At 43.1% G+C, this 20,022-nt stretch overlaps 1 protein-coding gene across 4 annotated transcripts in view; it reads right to left on the reverse strand.

Annotated features, from left to right (window-relative positions):
* Positions 1–20,022, reverse strand: part of LOC126413216 (protein FRA10AC1 homolog) — a 62,778-nt gene that overhangs the window by 1,156 nt on the left and 41,600 nt on the right. For all 4 annotated transcript variants that reach the window (XM_050083116.1, XM_050083139.1, XM_050083124.1 and 1 more), the window contains exon 4: positions 12,766–12,925. In XM_050083116.1, the coding sequence (XP_049939073.1) occupies positions 12,766–12,925 (160 nt within the window). The remainder of the gene's footprint in view (positions 1–12,765; positions 12,926–20,022) is intronic.

Consider the following 20,022-nt stretch of genomic DNA (forward strand, 5'->3'; position numbering starts at 1 on the left):
AAATTTTGTAACCTTTACTTTCTGTTGCCTGTCCATAATAGTTTTCTAGCAAGTAAAGAACCCCTCCGAAAGCCAAATCACAATTTCATAATGGGCATAATCTGTGTCACTTCAGGCAGGGGGGTTCCCTTCATATAATCTCGGATGTTATTGAATTTAGAATATGTTAAAATTCAGGCTTAAGAAACACGTATTTTTTTGTTTTCCCCAAAAACATTCCTGCCCGAGATATAGGCCTCCAAAGATGACACTGCGAACACCATTTTGAAGATGCAAATTTTTTAAAAATGCTGTATCTCTGTGATGGTTCTAGGTATCTTGTTAAAGAGTTTTTTTATTTTTTATTTATTTATTTTTTTGAAAGATAATTTCTTTATGATTAATTACAATAGTATCCTCCGTTTGGTCATATCTGTCAATGTTCTTCTACTCTCGCCTTTTGAATTCTTTTTTATAATTTAGAGATTTTTTTTTTTTTTTTCAAAAATGTCAATCCAGAAAAGTTAGATTTTTTCCTGCTTATTAGTAGCATGTACTACTATATTCTCTTTAAAGGGGAGCTTCCACTTTTAAGTTAAATAGATTTTATTTAAAAAAAATCGTTTTTTCTTTTTTTAACTTTCAAGGGTAATGTCTGTCTTCACTGAAGTTGTTTCTTACTAGTTTCTTTGTTACAATATTTATTTCTAATGTTTTTGTTGGAGTTATTTCTTATCACTTTCATTGTTGCAAATATTTCTTACACTTTGTTGTAGTTTCTTGTCAGTTTCTTTGTCATGGTTGTTCATTGCAGTTTTCTTTATTGTAGTTGCTCAGTGCTAATTTGTTTACCGAACACGCTTCTAAGGAATCTGAGACCATCCAGTGAGTTCCGTGTTTTCATCAGGAATTTGCCATTTGACACAGTTGTAGGAAGGACTGTTTGAAATGTCTTCTGACTGGGGCCACAGGAGAGTGAAGTGTGCTGACTATTTGCATATCCATAAAAGAGTGATATATAAGACAAAAAAAGAAACAGACTCTGTTCAGGTTCGGAATAAGTGTCCTCATTTGAAGGCCGTATCAAAGTGAAGACGTTTCCAGTGACAACTTTTTGTGTTCTAAATGCTTTGACAGAATTACAACAATGATAGTATGGCATCATATTTTGGGGTAATTCATCACTGAGGAATAAAGTATTTATTGCACAGAAGCGTGTAATCAGAATAATAGCTGGAGTCCACCCAAGATCATCCTGCAGACATTTATTTAAGGATCTGGGGATATTCACAGTAGCTTCTCAGTATATATACTCTCTTATGAAATTTGTTATTAACAACCAAACCCAATTCAAAAGTAACAGCAGTGTGCATAACTACAATACTAGGAGAAAGGACGATCTTCACTATTCAAGATTAAATCTAACTTTGGCACAGAAAGGGGTGAATTATACTGGCACTAAAGTCTTTGGTCACTTACCAAATAGTATCAAAAGTCTGACAGATAACCAACAAGTATTTAAGAAGAAATTAAAAGAATTTCTGAATGACAACTCCTTCTACTCCATAGAGGAATTTTTAGATATAAATTAAGAAAAAAAATATTAAAAAAATAAAAAAAAAATAAAAATAAAAAAAACACAAAAAAATAAAGTTGTTATATTAACTTAAGTATGTTGTTAAATTAACCTAATTATGTCATGTATTGGAAAATTCGACTCGTTCCACATCATTACGAAATATCGTATTCATGATCCATGGAACTAGTATTAATCTAATCTAATCTAATCTAATCTAATCTGAACAAGGTGAAGCTTCCCTTGGTGCAGATGATGCAAATTTTGCATCAACAGAGGAAAAATTAAATACCCTGAATCAGTCAACTACAGAAGTGGGTGTTAGACCTGTTAAGAAACTGTGGTCAGTGAAGTCGAGTCATAAGCTCTATGCGTCAAGAAAGCACAGAGAAATTACTAAAGCTATGATGAATACACTACAGCAAAACTGACTCACTCTTCAAAGTAGAAATTCCATCTTCAGAAGAAAATGAACCAAAGCACTCTTGCACCTCTTGCCAGGAATTTTTCACAAATATCAATTCAACTGTTGAATATGGTGCATCCTACAGCAAAAAGATGCAAGTTTTATACACCAGACATTTTCAAAGAAAATAATTTTGAATCACGTTCCTTCAGTATCAAAGTACATGGAGACAAGTCAAGAAATGTAATGTCTGTAAAAGGAGTCTTTGGAAGAACAAATCCCTATTAAGGTCATCCTGTAGTAACAACTCAAGTTCAAATAGTGCAGTCATTTTATGTAGACGATAAATGGGACTGTTCTCGCCAGAGTGCCAACAAAAAAGACACTATAACTGTAACAGTTGGAGATCAAAAAGTTGTGAAAGTGAAGAGGTACATGACTCACAGTATTAAAGAAACTTTTGCAATTTATAAGAGCAACTATACAACTTCACATATTGGAAGATCAAAATTTTATGCACTGTGACCAAAGAGGGTAGTTCCACACCCATCTAGAGATGTCTGCTTATGTGTGTACTGCGGGAATTTTGAACTTCGTGAGGTAACTTCGAAGAATTTACTGGAGCACTTGACATATGACACCTTGGTTGGGCATGTGAAGTCATAAGTAGTCTGTGATGTAAAGTGAGAGACTTGTTTGTTTCAAGAATGTGGTGACTGCCCTGGAAAGGGAGGAATGTCTTTGGAAACACTTGGCCTAGAAGACGTAGTAGATAACTCTGCAGAAATTACATATGCGACATGGGAGGAAAATAAACTAATTAAGAAAACTGTTGCCTTTGACAGTTTCATTGATGAACTTGGTAAATGGTCAGTGAAAGCAGTAACACACAAGCATCTGAAGAAACTGAAACAACACATTGCAGAAGGGAAAGAGTGTGTACAGGCTGAAGAATTATGTTTAGCGCATCATTGTGATTTTGCTGAGACCTGGTCTGTAAACCTCCCACAAGAAGTACAAGGGTATCATTGGAGTAGTTACAGGTTTCAATTTTTACAGGAGTGACACATTTTCAAAACAAGACCACAAGTGTTGCAGTTATAAGTGATGACACACGACATAACTCAGCACATGCTTTGCTAGCAATGCACAAAAATTCTTCAACTGCAAACAGGGGCAAAGAAGATCATCATTATTTCTGATGGTGCTCCTAGTCATTTTAAAAATCGTTACCAGCTGTTTGAATTGAGTAAGTTGCTTGTGCCAACTGACTGGGTATACAGTGCTACTGGTCACAGGAAGGGGCCTTGTGATAGTGTAGGGGGCCTGCTGAAGCACCAAGCTACAAAATATCTTTCCAGACCAAATACAGCTGCAATTCAGAATGCCGAGGATTTTACGAGAGTTGTGAAATCTTACACATCCACAGCCCTCATTCCTTTATCCAAATAGGAAATCGAAGAATTCTGTGAGCAGAAAAAAGAACGGTCCAAACAAACTACTCCTGTGAAAGGAATTTAGAAGGCTTATTTTTGGACTTAAAGTGATGGGTGAACTCATATTGCACACACTTTAAAGAGCAAGAAAGAAGAAATTTCGTTCTCCAGCCAACACCTCAGAAACAGCAGGATAATATTCAGATTCACAACCTGAGAAAGGGGATGTTTGTGGCGTGTGTGTATGACTGTGGCTGGTGGATTGCAGAGATTATAGCCACAAACTTTTAGTTCATTGACTGGCTAATTTCAGTACAAAACAGAGTGCACAGAAGTTGTATAAATTGAAACCTTTTAAGTCTTTGGACCTTTCACATACATTTTGGAACCATTTAAAATGCTTGAAAAATGAGTCTCTTACTCATTTTTCAGAACTAAAATTATGTTAAATAAGACTAGGTTTTGATTTTTATGGGCTTGGTATGTGATAATGTGGTAATAAAAGGTTTTATGTATGGCAAAAATTTCCATTGTTTAGAAAACCTGTTCAACCTAAAAGTAGAAGCTCTCCTCTTCAGGGAATATAGAACTATATGGTACTAATCAACCGGGGGGGGGGGGGGGGGGGGGGGGGGGGGAAATCAAAATTTTGTGGATTGGCATTCCAAATGGAGGATTTCTTTGTAATCATAACACAATTACCTTTCAAATAAAAAAAAAACCAACAAAATATATACAACTGTTCCAGAGATACAGCATTTTAAAATTTTTTCCAAAATTCGCATCTTCAAAATGGTATGCCAGTGTCATCTTTGGAGGGCTGTATCTCAGAGCAGAACCTTTTTTGGAGAAAAAAAAGTGTTCCTTACTTAGTCCTTCATTTCAACATATGCTAAATTCAATAACATCTGAGACTATGACAGTAAGATTTTTTCCTAACCTGCCTGAATTGATATGAACTAGGCCAAAGACTTTTTTTTTTTAATTTATAAGCCAAAATAATCAGTGTCTGATAACATAATATGGATAGATAAAACATCTATTCACCAAGCAGCAGCAGGACAAAACACTTGAAAGATGTGGGAAAGCACGAGCTTTTGGGGCCAGTGGCACCTTCTTCTGGTAAAAGGGTTGCAGGGAAAGGAAGAGTGAGGAAGGAAAACAGCTACTGAGGGTTTGAAAATGGAATGAGTTACAGGAAAGTCACCCAGAGGAAAATTGCTGGCTGGGATGAGAAGGGAAGACTGGTTGTTGGAGCCTGCACCAAATGAGATTTGAACAACGGAGAACTTCAGATGGAACGTAAAACACAGTGAAAAAGTGGAAACAGTGCATTATGCATGGTAGACAAGTAAGGGGGCAGGGAAAAACTTGTCAGGTCAGAAAATAAAAGATACAGAAAAATAAAAGGGCGTGAACTAAAAGAATAATTACTGAAAATAAATGCTAAGACCACAGAAATTAACATAAATTTTGGCCAGCTGGGTGGCAAGAATCAAGCACACATTATGTCAGTTCCCACCTACGAGTTCTGAGAAACTGGTGTCAGGAGAGGGAATCCAGAGGGCACGTGTGGTGAAACAGGCACCGAGGACACAACCATCATGTTATAGAGCATGCTCTGCAACAGCACATTGCGTAATACTATTATACATCCTCTGTCTATGCCCACTCATCTTAATTGGTAATTTGTGATAGTCATGCCTGTGTCGAAGCCAGACAATATTTAGATAAAGCTAGTGCACAATGTGTCATTTCACAGAGACATGAAAAGAATGGTAAATGTCAAAATGTAAATATTGTTCTTTGTCTGCAGATTTAGAAAGAACAGAGGTGTGTAGTTGGTCCTCAGTGAAGATGAGATCAACACCGAGGAAAGTGGCAAGGGATATGGAATGCGACCACGTTAAATTTAAACGGAGAATGTATTTAGAGATTCCTAAAAGTTCAATAGGTCAGCATGGCCAAGAATTGCTTTTCATAGTTATTTTAAATTCATCATTTGATATGGGATAATTTTCTGGGGAAGTTCAAGTAGTGTATCTTGAATACTGAAACCGCAAAAGAAAATTGTCCAATACATGAGTACTGCACAGCAGAGTCTTGTCACCCATTATTTCGGAAACTACAAATCCTAACTGTTCCCTCCATATACATTTATGAAATTATTATCTTCTTACACAGCAGACAAAAATTATTTGAGGATAATCGTTTTAACCATACATATAACACAAGAAATATAAATAATTTTATGCTGCCTACACACCAGTTGAAACTATATGCACGGACTCCAATATATGGAGATGGTAATTTATAAAAAGTTAATGGGCAAAAACATATTTAATATGAAGCCACAAATTTTAAAAGTGAGGCTACAGCAGATTCTGTGGGAGAAATACTACTGTTCAATAGAGGAATTCATGTAGGATAAAATGATAATTCGAGCAAGGGCTAAGTAAGTGTTATATTTCATTTTATGTATATATAACAAAATTGTGTTATTATTATGACACTGTTTGTTAACATCAGCTGTTCTTTGTTTATGGTGAAATTTTACCACAATTTGATGTGCCTCCTGAACCTGAATCAAATTATTTATATTATGTACATTATGAGACAAATAAATCACAACTCACAATATGCAAAGATGTCATCAATGTATCTATACCAAACCAGGGTCTGAAGATTAACAGATCTCAGGAAAGGCCCCTCTAAGTGACCCACGAAAGGCCAGCACAGGAAAGAGCTACCCTGGTTCCCATGGCTGTACCCCTGATCTGTTTGAGAGCAGGTTTTGGTATCAGGTGGGTGCTGGATGAAGTAATGTTCAGTAGCAGATAGACCATGGACATGAGGAATGTTGGTATACAGGAAGGTGGTTTTTTTTTTTTTTTTTGTGGTTTTAGGGCGCACAACTTCAATGGTCATTAGCGCCCTGACTACTCTAAGAATGCACCGCGAGGCACAAGTTGACCACAACAACTAAAAGGGAAAACACGATAAAAGACAGACTGACAGGCATAGGATTAAAAAACAGCATCATCAAATGTCCTTAGCGAGGTTTGTCAAATTGATAAAACGAAGAACACGAGCAGCTGCTCGTGGGTCATCTGCTAAAATGGCATCGAAAGTATTTGGCAGGTTAAGATCGAGGCGCAGTGTGTTAAGATCTGGACAGGACATTAAAATGTGTCTAACCGTCAGCAAGTGCCCACATGGGCAGAACGGCGCCGGCGCAGCCGTCAGCAGATGGCGATGGCTGAACCGGCAGTGTCCAATTCTTAACCGGGCTAAAACGACCTCCTCCCGCCGAGAAGGGCGTGAGGAGGACGTCCAAGCCACGGGAAGAGGTTTTAAGGCCCGAAGCTTGTTGTCGGTAAGTGCAGCCCAATCGGCATGCCACAGAGATAAGATGCGCCGACAAATCACCCTGCTAAAATCGGACGAAGGGACGCAACAAGAAGCTGTCCGAGGCTGGAGGACTGCAGCCTTGGCCGCGGCATCTGCAGCTTCGTTCCCAGGGATACCGACATGGCCAGGAACCCACATAAAGCTAACTGGAGAACCGACGTCCACCAGCTGCTGAAGAGAGCGTTGGATCCGGTGTACGAAAGGGTGAACTGGGTACGGATCACTGAGGCTCTGGATGGCGCTCAGGGAATCTGAGCAGATGACATAAGCAGAATGTCGGTGGCGGCAGATGTAAAGAATAGCCTGGTAGAGGGCAAAGAGCTCAGCTGTGAAGACCGAACAATGGCCATGGAGCCGGTATTTGAAACTTTGTGCCTCGACAATAAAGGAACACCCGACCCTGTCATTGGTCTTAGAGCCATCTGTATAAATGAAAGTCATGTCGATGAACTTCGAACGAAGTTCCAAAAAACGGGAGTGGTAGACCGAACCGGGGGTGACCTCTTTTGGGAGCGAGCTGAGGTCAAGGTGAACGCGGACCTGAGCCTGGAGCCAAGGTGGCGTGCGGCTCTCGCCCACTCGAAAGGTTGCAGGGAGTGAAAAATTAAGGTGTTGAAGGAGGCGACGAAAGCGAACTCCAGGGGGTAGCAGGGCAGAGACATACAACCCGTATTGACGGTCAAGAGAGTCGTCAAAAAAGGAACGATAAGACGGATGGTCGGGCATTGACAGTAGCCGACAGGCATACCGACAAAGCAGTATATCGCGCCGGTAGGTGAGTGGCAATTCGCCAGCGTCAGCATGAAGACTCTCTACGGGACTGGTATAAAATGCTCCGATCGCAAGTCGTAAACCCCGATGTTGTATGGAGTTGAGGCGGCGTAAGATGGATGGCCGTGCAGAGGAGTATACGAAGCTCCCACAATCCAGCTTGGAGCGGACGATCGACCGATATAGACGAAGTAGGACGGTTCGATCCGCTCCCCACGACAGACCACTGAGAACATGGAGGACATTTAAAGAACGGGTACAACGGGCGGCCAAATATGACACATGTGGAGACCAGCTAAGTTTCCTGTCAAATGTAAGGCCTAAAAATTTGGTTGTCTCCACGATTGGGAGAGCAACGGGACCGAGTCGTAAGGACGGTGGGAGAAACTCTTTGTAGCGCCAGAAGTTAATACAGACCGTCTTCTCGGCAGAAAAACGGAAGCCATTGGCGACACTCCAGGAGTAAAGACGGTCAAGAGAACGCTGAAGACAGCGCTCCAGGACACGTGTACACTGCGCGCTGCAATAGATAGTAAAATCGTCCACGAAAAGGGAGCCTGATACATCAGCTGGGAGGCAATCCATTATTGGATTGATCGCGATGGCGAAGAGAGCGACGCTCAAAACTGAGCCCTGTGGCACCCCATTCTCCTGGCGAAAGGTGTCGGACAGGACAGAACCCACACGTACCCTGAACTGTCGATCCATTAAAAAGGAACGAATAAAAAGAGGGAGGCGACCGCGAAGGCCCCATGTATGCATGGTGCGGAGAATGCCCGCCTTCCAACAGGTGTCGTAAGCCTTCTCCAAATCAAAGAACACAGCCGCGGTCGGGCGCTTCCGCAAGAAGTTATTCATAATGAAGGTCGACAAGGTAACCAGATGGTCAACAGCAGAGCGGCACCTACGAAATCCACATTGTACATTGGTAAGTAGGCGTCGAGACTCGAGCAGCCAAACCAATCGAGAGTTAACCATTCGCTCCATCACTTTACAGACACAGCTGGTAAGCGAGATAGGTCGATAACTGGAAGGCAAGTGCTTGTCCTTCCCCGGCTTAGGAATCGGGACAACAATAGACTCGCGCCAGCATGCGGGAACATGCCCCTCTATCCAGATGCGATTGTATGTACGAAGAAGAAAACCTTTACCCGCAGGAGAAAGGTTCTTCAGCATCTGAATATGAATAGAATCTGGCCCTGGAGCAGAGGACCGTGATCGGCCAAGTGCGTTTTCGAATTCCCGCATGGTGAATGGGGCATTATAACTTTCACAATTCGAGGAGCGGAAGTTAGGTGGCCTAGCCTCCTCTGCCTGTTTGCGGGGGAGGAAGGCAGGGTGGTAATGAGCGGAGCTCGAAACCTCTGCGAAAAAGCGGCCGAAGGCATTGGAGACAGCCTCAGGGGCCACAAGGACGTCATTTGCGACCTTCAAGCCAGAAACTGGTGAGTGGACCTTAGTGCCAGATAGCCGGCGCAGGCTACCCCAGACAACAGAAGAAGGAGTAAAACTGTTGAAGGTGCTTGTGAAAGCAGCCCAGCTGGCTTTCTTGCTTTCTTTGATAATACGACGACACTGAGCACGTAATCGTTTATAATTGATACAATTCGCCACTGTAGGGTGGCGTTTAAATGTGCGTAAAGCACGTCGACGAGCACGTAAAGCGTCTCTACATGCTGCGGTCCACCAGGGGACCGGTACGCGACGTGGAGAAGGAGGGTGAGGGATGGAATATTCAGCAGCAGCGAGAATGACTTCCGTGAGGTGTGCGACCTGACGATCGCAGCTTGTAAAGGTTTGATCCTGAAAGGTCGCCCTGGAAGAGAAGAGCCCCCAGTCTGCCTTGGAGATGATCCAATTAGAGAAGCACGGAGAGGGGGTATGCTGCAGGAGATGGATAACACACGGGAAGTGGTCGCTCGAATATGTATCAGAAAGTGCATACCACTCAAACCGGCGTGCAAGTTGGGGAGTACATATAGAGAGGTCTAAATGGGAATAGGTGTGAGATGTGTCCGAAAGAAAAGTAGGGGCGCCAGTATTGAGGCAGACAAGATCGAGCTGGTTGAAAAGGTCTGCTAACAAGGAGCCCCTCGGGCAGGATGCTGGAGAGCCCCAAAGGGGATGGTGGGCATTGAAGTCTCCAGTTAACAAAAATGGTGCAGGTAGCTGAGCAATAAGTTGCATCACGTCTGCCCTGGTAACGGCAGATGACGATGGAGTGTAAACGGTACAAAAGGAAAACGTAAAAGTGGGGAGAGTAATGCGGATGGCAACTGCCTGCAGGCCGGTGTGCAACGTGATGGGATCGTAGTAAATATCATCCCGGACCAGCAACATAACCCCTCCATGAGCTGGGATACCTACCACAGGGGGTAGGTCAAAACGCACAGAGGTGTAGTGTGCCAAGGCAATTTGATCGCATGGGCGTAGCTTCGTTTCCTGGAGGGCTACGACGAGCGGACGGTGCAAGCGGAGCAGCAACTTCAAGTCCTCTCGGTTGGAGCGAATGCTGCGAATATTCCAGTGAATAAGTGCCATCGTAAGAAAAGGAAGATGAGAGAAGTGGTCACCTCGAAGGCCGCTTAGGGCCTGGCTTCGAGCGAGCACTGCCGCCGCTATCAGTAGGCGGACATCGTCCATTGGGTCTATAGGGTCATCGGCCATCTCAGGAGGATGGCCGGGAGGGGGAGCTTCCTCCGCCAGTGAACGGCCAGATGTACGGCTACCAGCGGTGCGGCCAGGCGAAACGGATGACGGCCTGGGGCGGCAACCGCTGGGTGGCGCAGGAGAAGAAATGCGCCGTGGCGGAGAAGGAGAACTGTGCTTCCTATGCGCCTTTTTGGAAGGACGTGTAGTGGAAGTACCGGTCGAAGGCTGGGAGGTCGAGGTACGGAGGAAGTCTCCACGGGATGGTTCCTTCTTGAAGGCCCGTGCATCTGACTTCGATGTCTTCGTCTCAGCAGAAGCTGAGGAAGGTGCTCGTGTCTGTGGGGTGATGGGAGGAAGAGGAGACGTCGACCGCGCGATCTTAGCACTGGCCGAACGGACGGCCGTGGTGCTGAAGGTCAGATCGCATGTCTGGGTTGCTACCTCCCGGGTAGTCCGAGGAGAGGCGAGGACAGTACTGTATTTCCCCGCTGGGAGCAGTGTGGGCTTCCTACTAGCCAATAGCTTGCGAGCAGCCGAGGTGGACACTTTCTCTTTGACCCGAATTTCTTGGATACAGCGTTCTTCCTTATAGACAGGACAGTCGCGGGAGGATGCGGCATGGTCACCCTGACAGTTCACACAACGAGGAGACGGAGGTGGACAGTCACCCTCATGGGCATCCCTGCCACAAGTGACACATTTAGCCGCATTGGAACAAGACTGTCGAGTGTGATTGAAACGCTGACACTGGTAGCAGCGCGTAGGTGTCGGGACATAGGGGCGAACAGAAATAACCTCGTAGCCCGCCTTGATGCGCGATGGCAGCTTAACACTATCGAAGGTCAAGAAAATTGTCCGGGTCGGTACAAGGTCATTGTTGACCTTTTTCATGACCCTATGGACAGCCGTCACGCCCTGCTCAGCGAGGAATGATTGAAGCTCCTCGTCAGTCAATCCGTCGAGGGAGCTAGTATAGACTACACCACGAGACGAATTCAAAGTTCGGTGGGCCTCCACCCGGACAGGGAACGTGTACAGGAGGGTGGCCCGAAGCAGTTTTTGTGCCTGAAAGGCACTCTCAGTTTCTAGTAATAAGGTGCCGTTACGCAACCTGGTACAAGATTTGACAGATCCGGCTATGGCATCTACGCCCTTCTGAATAACGAAAGGGTTGACAGAGGAAAAATCCTTTCCGTCCTCAGATCGAGAAACTACGAGGAACTGTGGGGCAGGCGGTAGTACTTTTGTCACTGTTGGCTGGTCACGTTTCCGTTTTTGGGTCGAAGTCGAAAGAGATGGAGTAGAATCCATTGCGGAGGAATCCCCCATGATTGCCAGCGTCTCCGATGGCGCGCTCCTTCCTTGTTGGGACCCTCTCAGAGGGCACTCCCGCCTTAGGTGAATGTTTACACCTCAGGTCACACCTCCCGAGAAACAGACGGAGGGACCAATCGGCATGGTCAGAAGGTATCAGCTCAGGCAATCACCCCTCCCCGGGCCTGGCCTTTACCAGGGGGTACGCGCGTGCCTTACATGTCTACCCAGGGCGGGGACTTACGCGTTACCCCGTCACCGGCTACGCGTGCGAACGTGTGGGTCGGCCTTCAGGCACGCACAGGGAGGAAGGAAGAAGAGGAAAAAGAAGAGAGAGAGGGAGAAAGAGGACAGACTGTCTCAAACGCCGAGGCGGAGACCAGAGAAGGCAAGGAGAAGAAGGCAATGAGAAAGCAAGGAGAAGAAGGCAATGAGAAGGCAAGGAGAAAAAGGCAATGAGAAGGCAAGGAGAAAAAGGCAATGAGAAGGCAAGGAGAAAAAGGCAATGAGAAGGCAAGGAGAAAAAGGCAATGAGAAGGCAAGGAGAAAAAGGCAATGAGAAGGCAAGGAGAAAAAGGCAATGAGAAGGCAAGGAGAAGTCAAGAGAAAGAGTAAGGAAGACAGTGAGGTGGAGAACAGCAAAGAAAGGAACCAACAAAAGGAAGGAAGAAACGAGAAGTGAAAAACCAAAAAGAACCACGATGATAGGTCGTGGAACCGTCCGTCTCCGGACGCAGGCGCTAACTACCCCTGTGAGGGGGATGGACTCCTTTTAGTCGCCTCTTACGACAGGCAGGAATACCGCGGGCCTATTCTAATCCCCGGACCCGCAGGGGGGAGGAAGGTGGTGTCAATGGTGACAAGAAAAGTGTGTGGTGGGAGTTGGACTGGCACAGATTTCAAATGGTCAAGGAAATGGTTGATGTCTGGAGGGGAGTCTTTGTACTACAGGTTGCATGTGTTGATCATCAAGGCAGAGGTAACTTCAGTGAGTGCTTCAAAGCTAGCAACTATGAGACAGCTAGCTCCATTGGGTATGTGGATCTTACAAGAAGGTAAAAGGTGGAAGTGTGGTCTGGCCAGGGTAAGAAATGCTATATAAGATGGTAAGGCACTAGACTAGAGGATGAATTTTGTAGTATCAGTATCAACCACTTGAAACCACAATGTTTTAGACACAGCCACAGCAATATATATAATGGATGGGTCCAAGTACTTACTTGCTTTAACTAGTGCATTCTTCTTTTCACCATTTTCAACGTAACCAAAGTTCACTTCCCATGTATGTAAGTCCTCCTTAGATGAGCAGTGTTTTTCTCCACAGCTAAACTGGCCTTTCCCTACAACAACTTCTTGTTCTGTACGCCATCGCATAGCCACCTTCAATCAAATTTACAGTCAGTTCAAACAGGTGAAAAATCCAGTTGAGTGCTGGGAAAAAATAACTGGCATGTACATAACCATACATAAGCTGAAAATTTGTGTTACACAGTACATCTAAAAAGAAAGACAGAAAAAGAATTCTATGAAATAAATTTCCATTTACTTTGAAACTGAAGTGATGAATGACAATCAGCCACACACATGATGCTGTGATATCTTATTGCTGATTACACTTTCATTTTAAGATTTGTTAATAAATCACTTCAAATTGTGTGTGTGTGTGGTGTTTACTAATGGCTGTTTAACATATCTGGAAATGATAAGAATATTTACACCAAAGCAGAGATCTTAATATAATATTTTCTATGTGTGTGTCCATTACTTCACCACTTAAACTTTGAGGTAAGAAATGGCAACTGGTCAAGTGTTTCTTTAATGGTGTGAATACACGAAAACCATTTGGTGCAAGACGTGGGTGGTATGGGGGCTGGTGCAATACAATACACTGAAAACATTGGATCAAATTGCACAGAACTATGGCTGTCTGTGGTCAGGCAACAACACAAACAGTTTTGGAAATGATCCTAATCCTTTCCAATGAATCATTTTCTGCAACCGTTCCAGTGTGGCACTATAACTGGCACCAAACATGGTCTCTTCACATGTGAGCAAATCAACCAGCAGTACATAGTTTTGAACTTTTTCATTGGAGAGGGGGTTGGGGGGGGGGGGGGGGGGAGGGGTGGAATTGGAAGGGGTGGGGGGTGGGGGGAGAAGAGGAGTCTACACGATATTGATGCTTTCTGCTTTCTCCTTCTAAGACACAACGAGATGCTCTGTGACAGAATGGTGCACAAATGGAACACCCTCCGCCTTATACTGGGTTAAGTACCATATTTACTCGAATTTTAGCTGCACTCGAATCTAAGCCGCACCTGAAAAATGAGACTCGAAATCAAGGGGAGGGGGGGGGGGGGGGGGGAATTCCAGAATCTAAGCCACACCAGAAATTTGAGACTCGAAATTCAAGGGGAGAGAAAAGTTTTAGGGCGCACCTCCAAATCAAAACAAAGTTGGTCCATTGTAATATGAGACACAATTAGGTCGAACGAATGACGATACAGCTACAGTAGTTTGGTTTGAATTGTAAGCTTAGCAGTTAAGCTTTACCAGGTAGCCATTGCTTTGCGTCAGGTGCTCCGTCCGTATTTAACACGGGTACCCTTCCTTTTTCACGTGCTTCGTCTGGTTTGAATCGATTGCTTATTTTTCTTTGATCTGATAAGTGCCATTCTCTTTGTTATAGGTGTTTACGTCACTCTAAGCTGAAAATGCAATACTGTACTATGTCATGCATTGTTTGTAGCATTCTGATAATGAGTGTTTACGGCCTGTCGCCGCTTGGCTTGCTTTTGTGCACGCTACCGCCGCTTTTTAAAAAAAAAGAGAGAGAGAGAGAGAGAGAGAGAGAGAGAGAGAGGAATCATCTCATTAGCGAAACAATGGCAAGAGACTGCTATTTGTTATTACTTACACCGCTGCTTTCTTTGATAATGATCAACAAGAACCAAATAATAGACTGCGTATGATAGAAGATGTTCTGAACGAGAGTTTAGCGAAAATTTTTCTCCGTTTGAAAATCTTTGCAGACGCCTCTTTAGTACATTACATTCTGCACAGAAATTAGAGTCATCTTAGATTTAAAAATCTAGTCAATTGCCGTGCTTCATTTCTGACTGTATCACTATTAGGCATAAGAATGAATACAAACATGACATGATATGTATATTCTTGCGCGTTTACTGTTGTCTCACTCTAGTTTCGTAGTTTATTAGGCAGACAGGATTTAAATGAGATAGCAGCAAACATGAAAGAATACATGGCAAAATGTTTATATTCATATTATTCTTACGGTGAAGAGAATACTGCATGTGGTTCACAATTCATAAACATTCCTATCAGCAACCATCTCTTCTCACAGGTAGGAAAGAATTCAGAACGTAGAGTTGGCCATATTGACAAACATCCCAAACAGTCTTGCCAGTCGGATTTTTGTAGTACATTGAAATGCTGCTACATTTGAAGATGAACAATGTGGAATTTGTATTTACTTCATTGGATAATGTATGAAAATGCAGTGGTCGAAACTCGGGGCGGAGAAAAAAAGCTAGCCTGCCAACTTTTTTTAAAATTTATTTACTGAGGCAGAGGTTTCGGCGCCAGTATTTATCTTTGTGCCTGTAAAGCATGCCTGTGTAGCAGAAGTTAGTTGTGGCGGCACCTACCAACATTTTTCAGAACTTCCGCTTACTTTGCTCTCGATTCTAAGCCGCAGGCGGTTTTATGGATCAGAAAAACCAGAAAAAAAGTATGGCTTAGATTCGAGTAAATATGGTATACATTCTCAATTAAGAATAGCCACAGTACCAGTGAGGCCATCTTTACACTGCCATACATGAAATGTGTTCACAGTAGCGAATAACGACAACCTTCTGTTGTAGAATGGAATGGTAACATTGAAAATTTGTGCCAGATGGGACTCGAATGTGGATTTCCCGCTTGCTGTGAGCGGTCTCCCTAACCAATTTGGACATCCCTGACAGTTGTAGACGTCGCAGGGCCTGTTCCTTTAGACATGTATGCACTGCAATATTTTATTTACACTGCCATGTGAAATACTGAGTTTGTCTCACACAAATGCTACAGTTGGCTTGAATGAAACTTTCGATAAGGCATGCATCATCTGAGGGGATATGCTTGGCGTTCCTGACCTTTGCTTGTTTTACGCACTTTTTCCACATTTATCAAACTCTTGTTGCCAAAACCACACTTGTTCTTATGATATTACACTTGATTCCACTAACTGATGTTGAATTTCAACTGGGGACATTTTCTTTACATGCAGAAACCTTATTACACCTCATGCTTCACTTGCCTACTGTATATCCAAAACATAATCCATAAACTGTACTTTGAAAAGCAATGGGACGGATAATTTCATCTATTGCCAGTGTTTGTAGGTCAAAGCAACTTTAGCAGGGCATAGTACAAAGGAAAAAAATGTGTGCAAATTAACAACATGCATTTGTTTTTAAAAAGATGTGACACATCATCTATACAGGTATTAATAAATATTCATTGTGCAATTGCTGACCAGATCATTTCTCCTAAGCTCTCGTGAATAGAAGACAGGTTTGACAGTTTCTGCATTTGCAGCTGAATGCTGTTTCTACAACATCGATCACAGTCTAATGTAACTGCTTTAGCTTTTACAAAGCAGTCTTACCTGCCCCCCCCCCTCCCCCTCCCCCTCCCTTTCCCCACAACCGAATGTTTGGCTTTATAATTGTTCATTTTTGTATCTGTCCATTTTAGAGTGTACATTAATGTCAAGACCTCATTATGAAGAATTTACCCAATATTTATCCAGGCCAAAGAGGATACTGTTTCACGAAATGCTTAGGAAGCAGATAATCAGTGTGTGTACAAAAAGAGAACTGAGATGAAACATCGAATGGAAAAAGCTGAAAATTATCATTCTAGGAAGTGTTTCATGATTTCTACTACACTGTCACAAATCTTCAAACATAGATACATGTATTTTTTAAGTAACTATTGTTAAACATTAAAACAAAATCTGATAGTTTGTGTGCTGAGACATATATATCCCCAAACTTGGTGTGCACATAGTAAGGAGCCTTTAGTTACAAAAAGTACACACTGTAAATATTCAGTCCGTACATGTATTCAGAACTTTGTAGGCACAACAGCAGTCGCTACTACTACTTGTGTAACAACTGACATCCTTCATTTTAATAGCAGTAAGTATTTTGGGCAAGAGAAAGTGCCATGATATTTAATCATTAATTTATCTAGCTGCTTTTTTTCATCACATAATTTGGATAATAGAGTGAGTCAAATAGGATGGGTATACCAAATTCATATTATAAAATAATTCAGAGATGTGAAAGAGTTCTAGGCACTTCAGTGCGGAACCACGCGGCTTCTACGGTTGCAGGTTCGAATCCTGCCTCGGGCATGGATGTGTGTGATGTCCTTAGGTCAGTTAGGTTTAAGTAGTTCTAAGTTTAGGGGACTGATGACCTCAGCTGTTAAGTCCCATAGCACTTAGAACAAAGAGCTGTACAGTAGAGCTGCACACCCTGGGGAAAAATAATGGTCTGAAGCCAACATCCAACACAGGAGTACAAGTTAATATGCCAACCAGCTTCACAGATGATGAAGAGATGAAAAGAATGTATGAAGAGAGAAAACAAATTACTTAGATAAATATAGTAAGGGAAGTTCTGGTAGAACATAAATACATTTAAAAAGGGGGGTATGGGGGTACACCATAAAAGAATTATCCGAATGGGATAGAAATCAGTACATGTGAGGTATGCGCACTGACAAAAAAATGATTAATGTCAGAAAATTTGGATGATTTATTTAAGAGAAAGAGTTTCACAAATGGAGCAAGTCAATAACACATTGGTCCACCTCTGGCCCTTATGCATGCAGTTATTCAGCTTGACACTGATTGACCGAGTTGTCGGATGTTCTCCTGAGGGATATCGTGCCAAATTCTGTCTAATTGGTGCGTTACTCATTAAATTCCTGAGATGGTTGAAGAGTCCTGCCCATAATGCTCCAAATACTCCTAATCAGTAAGCAATCTGGCAACCTTGCTGGCCAAGGTAGGATTTGGTAAGCACGAAGATAAGCAGAAGAAACTGCTGTGTGTGGAAGGGCATTATCTTGCCCAAAAGTAAGCCCAGGATGTTTTGCCATGAAGGGTACAAAACAGGGTGTAAAATACCATTGATGTACCGCTGTGCTGTAAGGGTGCACCAACAACTATTAAAGAGGGTCCTGCTATGAAATGAAATGGCACCCCAGACCCTTACTCACGGTTGTCACGTCTTACGGTAACGACATTCAGGTTGCATCACACAGCTGTCCGGGTCATCCCCAGATAAGTTTTGCTGGTCACTGGGGCTGAATTCGAAGCAGGACTCGTCACTGAAGACAATTCTACTCCACTCAATGAGATTACAGGCGCAATGTGCCTGACACCACAGCAAACTGGCTTGTTCGTGTAGAGATGTTAAAGGCAGTCAGAACAAGGGGCACCACCAGCTCAGACCTCTTTCTGTGAGCCATCTATTAATGGTCCTCATGGTGACTCAAGCACCAGTTTCATGTCAGATCAATGATAATGATAAATCTGGTGTTCTGAGTGCCTCTTTCATGATTGCTTGGTCCTAATTTTCTGTCATCTTTCTAGGACAATGTTTCATTCTTAATGTTGTGTTCAGCTATGGTTCACCCATCGCGCCTATTCAAATATTGAGCAATTTGCCAATTACAATAACCGGCTTCTTTGAGTCCAACTGCACATCCTCTCTCAAACACTAACATCTGCATATACCCTATATTGTTAACACACCTGACTGCAAGGCATAGTTACTGTTCAACAGAGGATTGCATGAAATTCACAAAAACTTAATACCCTGGTATTGACAAGTCCACTATTTACTATTCTTGCCAGTTGTGTGGTGAAACTGTGCTGCAGCATTGTACAATTATCCAATGGCCAGCAAGTTTAGAATTTTGCATTTATGAGTAATTCGCAATACTCCTCTGTGGTGCATTATTATTATTATTATTATTATTTTTTTTTTTTAAGGAGTAAAGAAGACCACTTATTGAATAGCAGAACTTTGGAATTATCAACACACACAAAAGAGAAAAAAAACTTGCCAACATTTGGGACAAATCCTTTGTCAAGTTACAGTGTACATACGGAGAGAGGCGGGAGGCAGGAAGAGCTGTTGGGATAGGTAGCTAGCTGCTCAGAGGGAGGCAGTAGGTTTACTGGCCAGCTCGCGCTATTCGTCCACGAGACTCAGAGGGCCATAGACACGGGTTCCCAGGTAGATGCCGTGTTTCTTGACTTCCGCAAGGTGTTCGATACAGTTCTCCACAGTCGTTTAATGAACAAAGTAAGAGCATATGGACTATCAGACCAATTGTGTGCTAGGATTGAAGTGTTCCTAGATAACAGAACGCAGCATGCCATTCTCAATGGAGAGAAGTCTTCTGCAGTAAGAGTGATTTCAGGTGTGCCGCAGGTGAGTGTTGTAGGACCGTTGCTATTCACAATATACATAAATGACCTTGTGGATAACATCGGAAGTTCACTGAGGCTTTCTGCGGATGATGTATGGTATATCGAGATGTTGTAAGAATGGAAAAATTGTACTGAAATGCAGGAGGATCTGCAACGAATTGATGCATGGTGCAGGGAATGGCAATTGAATCTCAATGCAGACAAGTGTAACGTGCTGCGAATACATAGAAAGAAAGATCCTTTATCACTTAGCTACAATATAGCGGGTCAGCAACTGGAAGAGCAGTTAATTCCATAAATTATCTGGGAGTAGGCATTAGGAGTGATTTAAAATGGAATGATCATATAAAGTTGATCGCCGATAAAGCAGATGCCAGACTGAGATTCACTGAAGAATCCTAAGGAAATGCAATCCGAAAACAAAGGAAGTAGGTTACAGTACACTTGTTCGCCCACTGCTTGAATATTGCTCACCAGTGTGGGATCCGTACCAGATAGGGTTGATATAAGAGATACAGAAGATCCAACGGACAGCAGCGCACTTCGTTACAGGATCATTTAGTAATCGCAAAAGCATTACGGGGATGACAGATAAACTCCAGTGGAAGACTTTGCAGGAGAGACACTCAGCAGATTGGTACAGGCTTTTGTTGAAGTTTCGAGAACATACCTTCACCGAGGAGTTAAGCAGTATATTGCTCCCTCCTACGTATACCTCGCGAAGAGACCATGAGGATAAAATCAGAGAGATTAGAGCCCACACAGAGGCATACCGACAATCTTTCTTTCCGCAAACAATATGAGACTGGAATAGAAGGGAGAACCGATAGAGGTACTCAAAGTACCCTCCGCCACACACCGTCAGGTGGCTTGCAGAGTATGGATGTGGATATAGATGTAGATGAATGCATGACTCAGGTGGTGGCAGCTGATTTGGAGGGTGTGACAGGGCAGAGGAAGG

Source organism: Schistocerca serialis, chromosome 1 (genome assembly GCF_023864345.2).
Source record: "Schistocerca serialis cubense isolate TAMUIC-IGC-003099 chromosome 1, iqSchSeri2.2, whole genome shotgun sequence".
NCBI lineage: Eukaryota > Metazoa > Arthropoda > Insecta > Orthoptera > Acrididae > Schistocerca > Schistocerca serialis.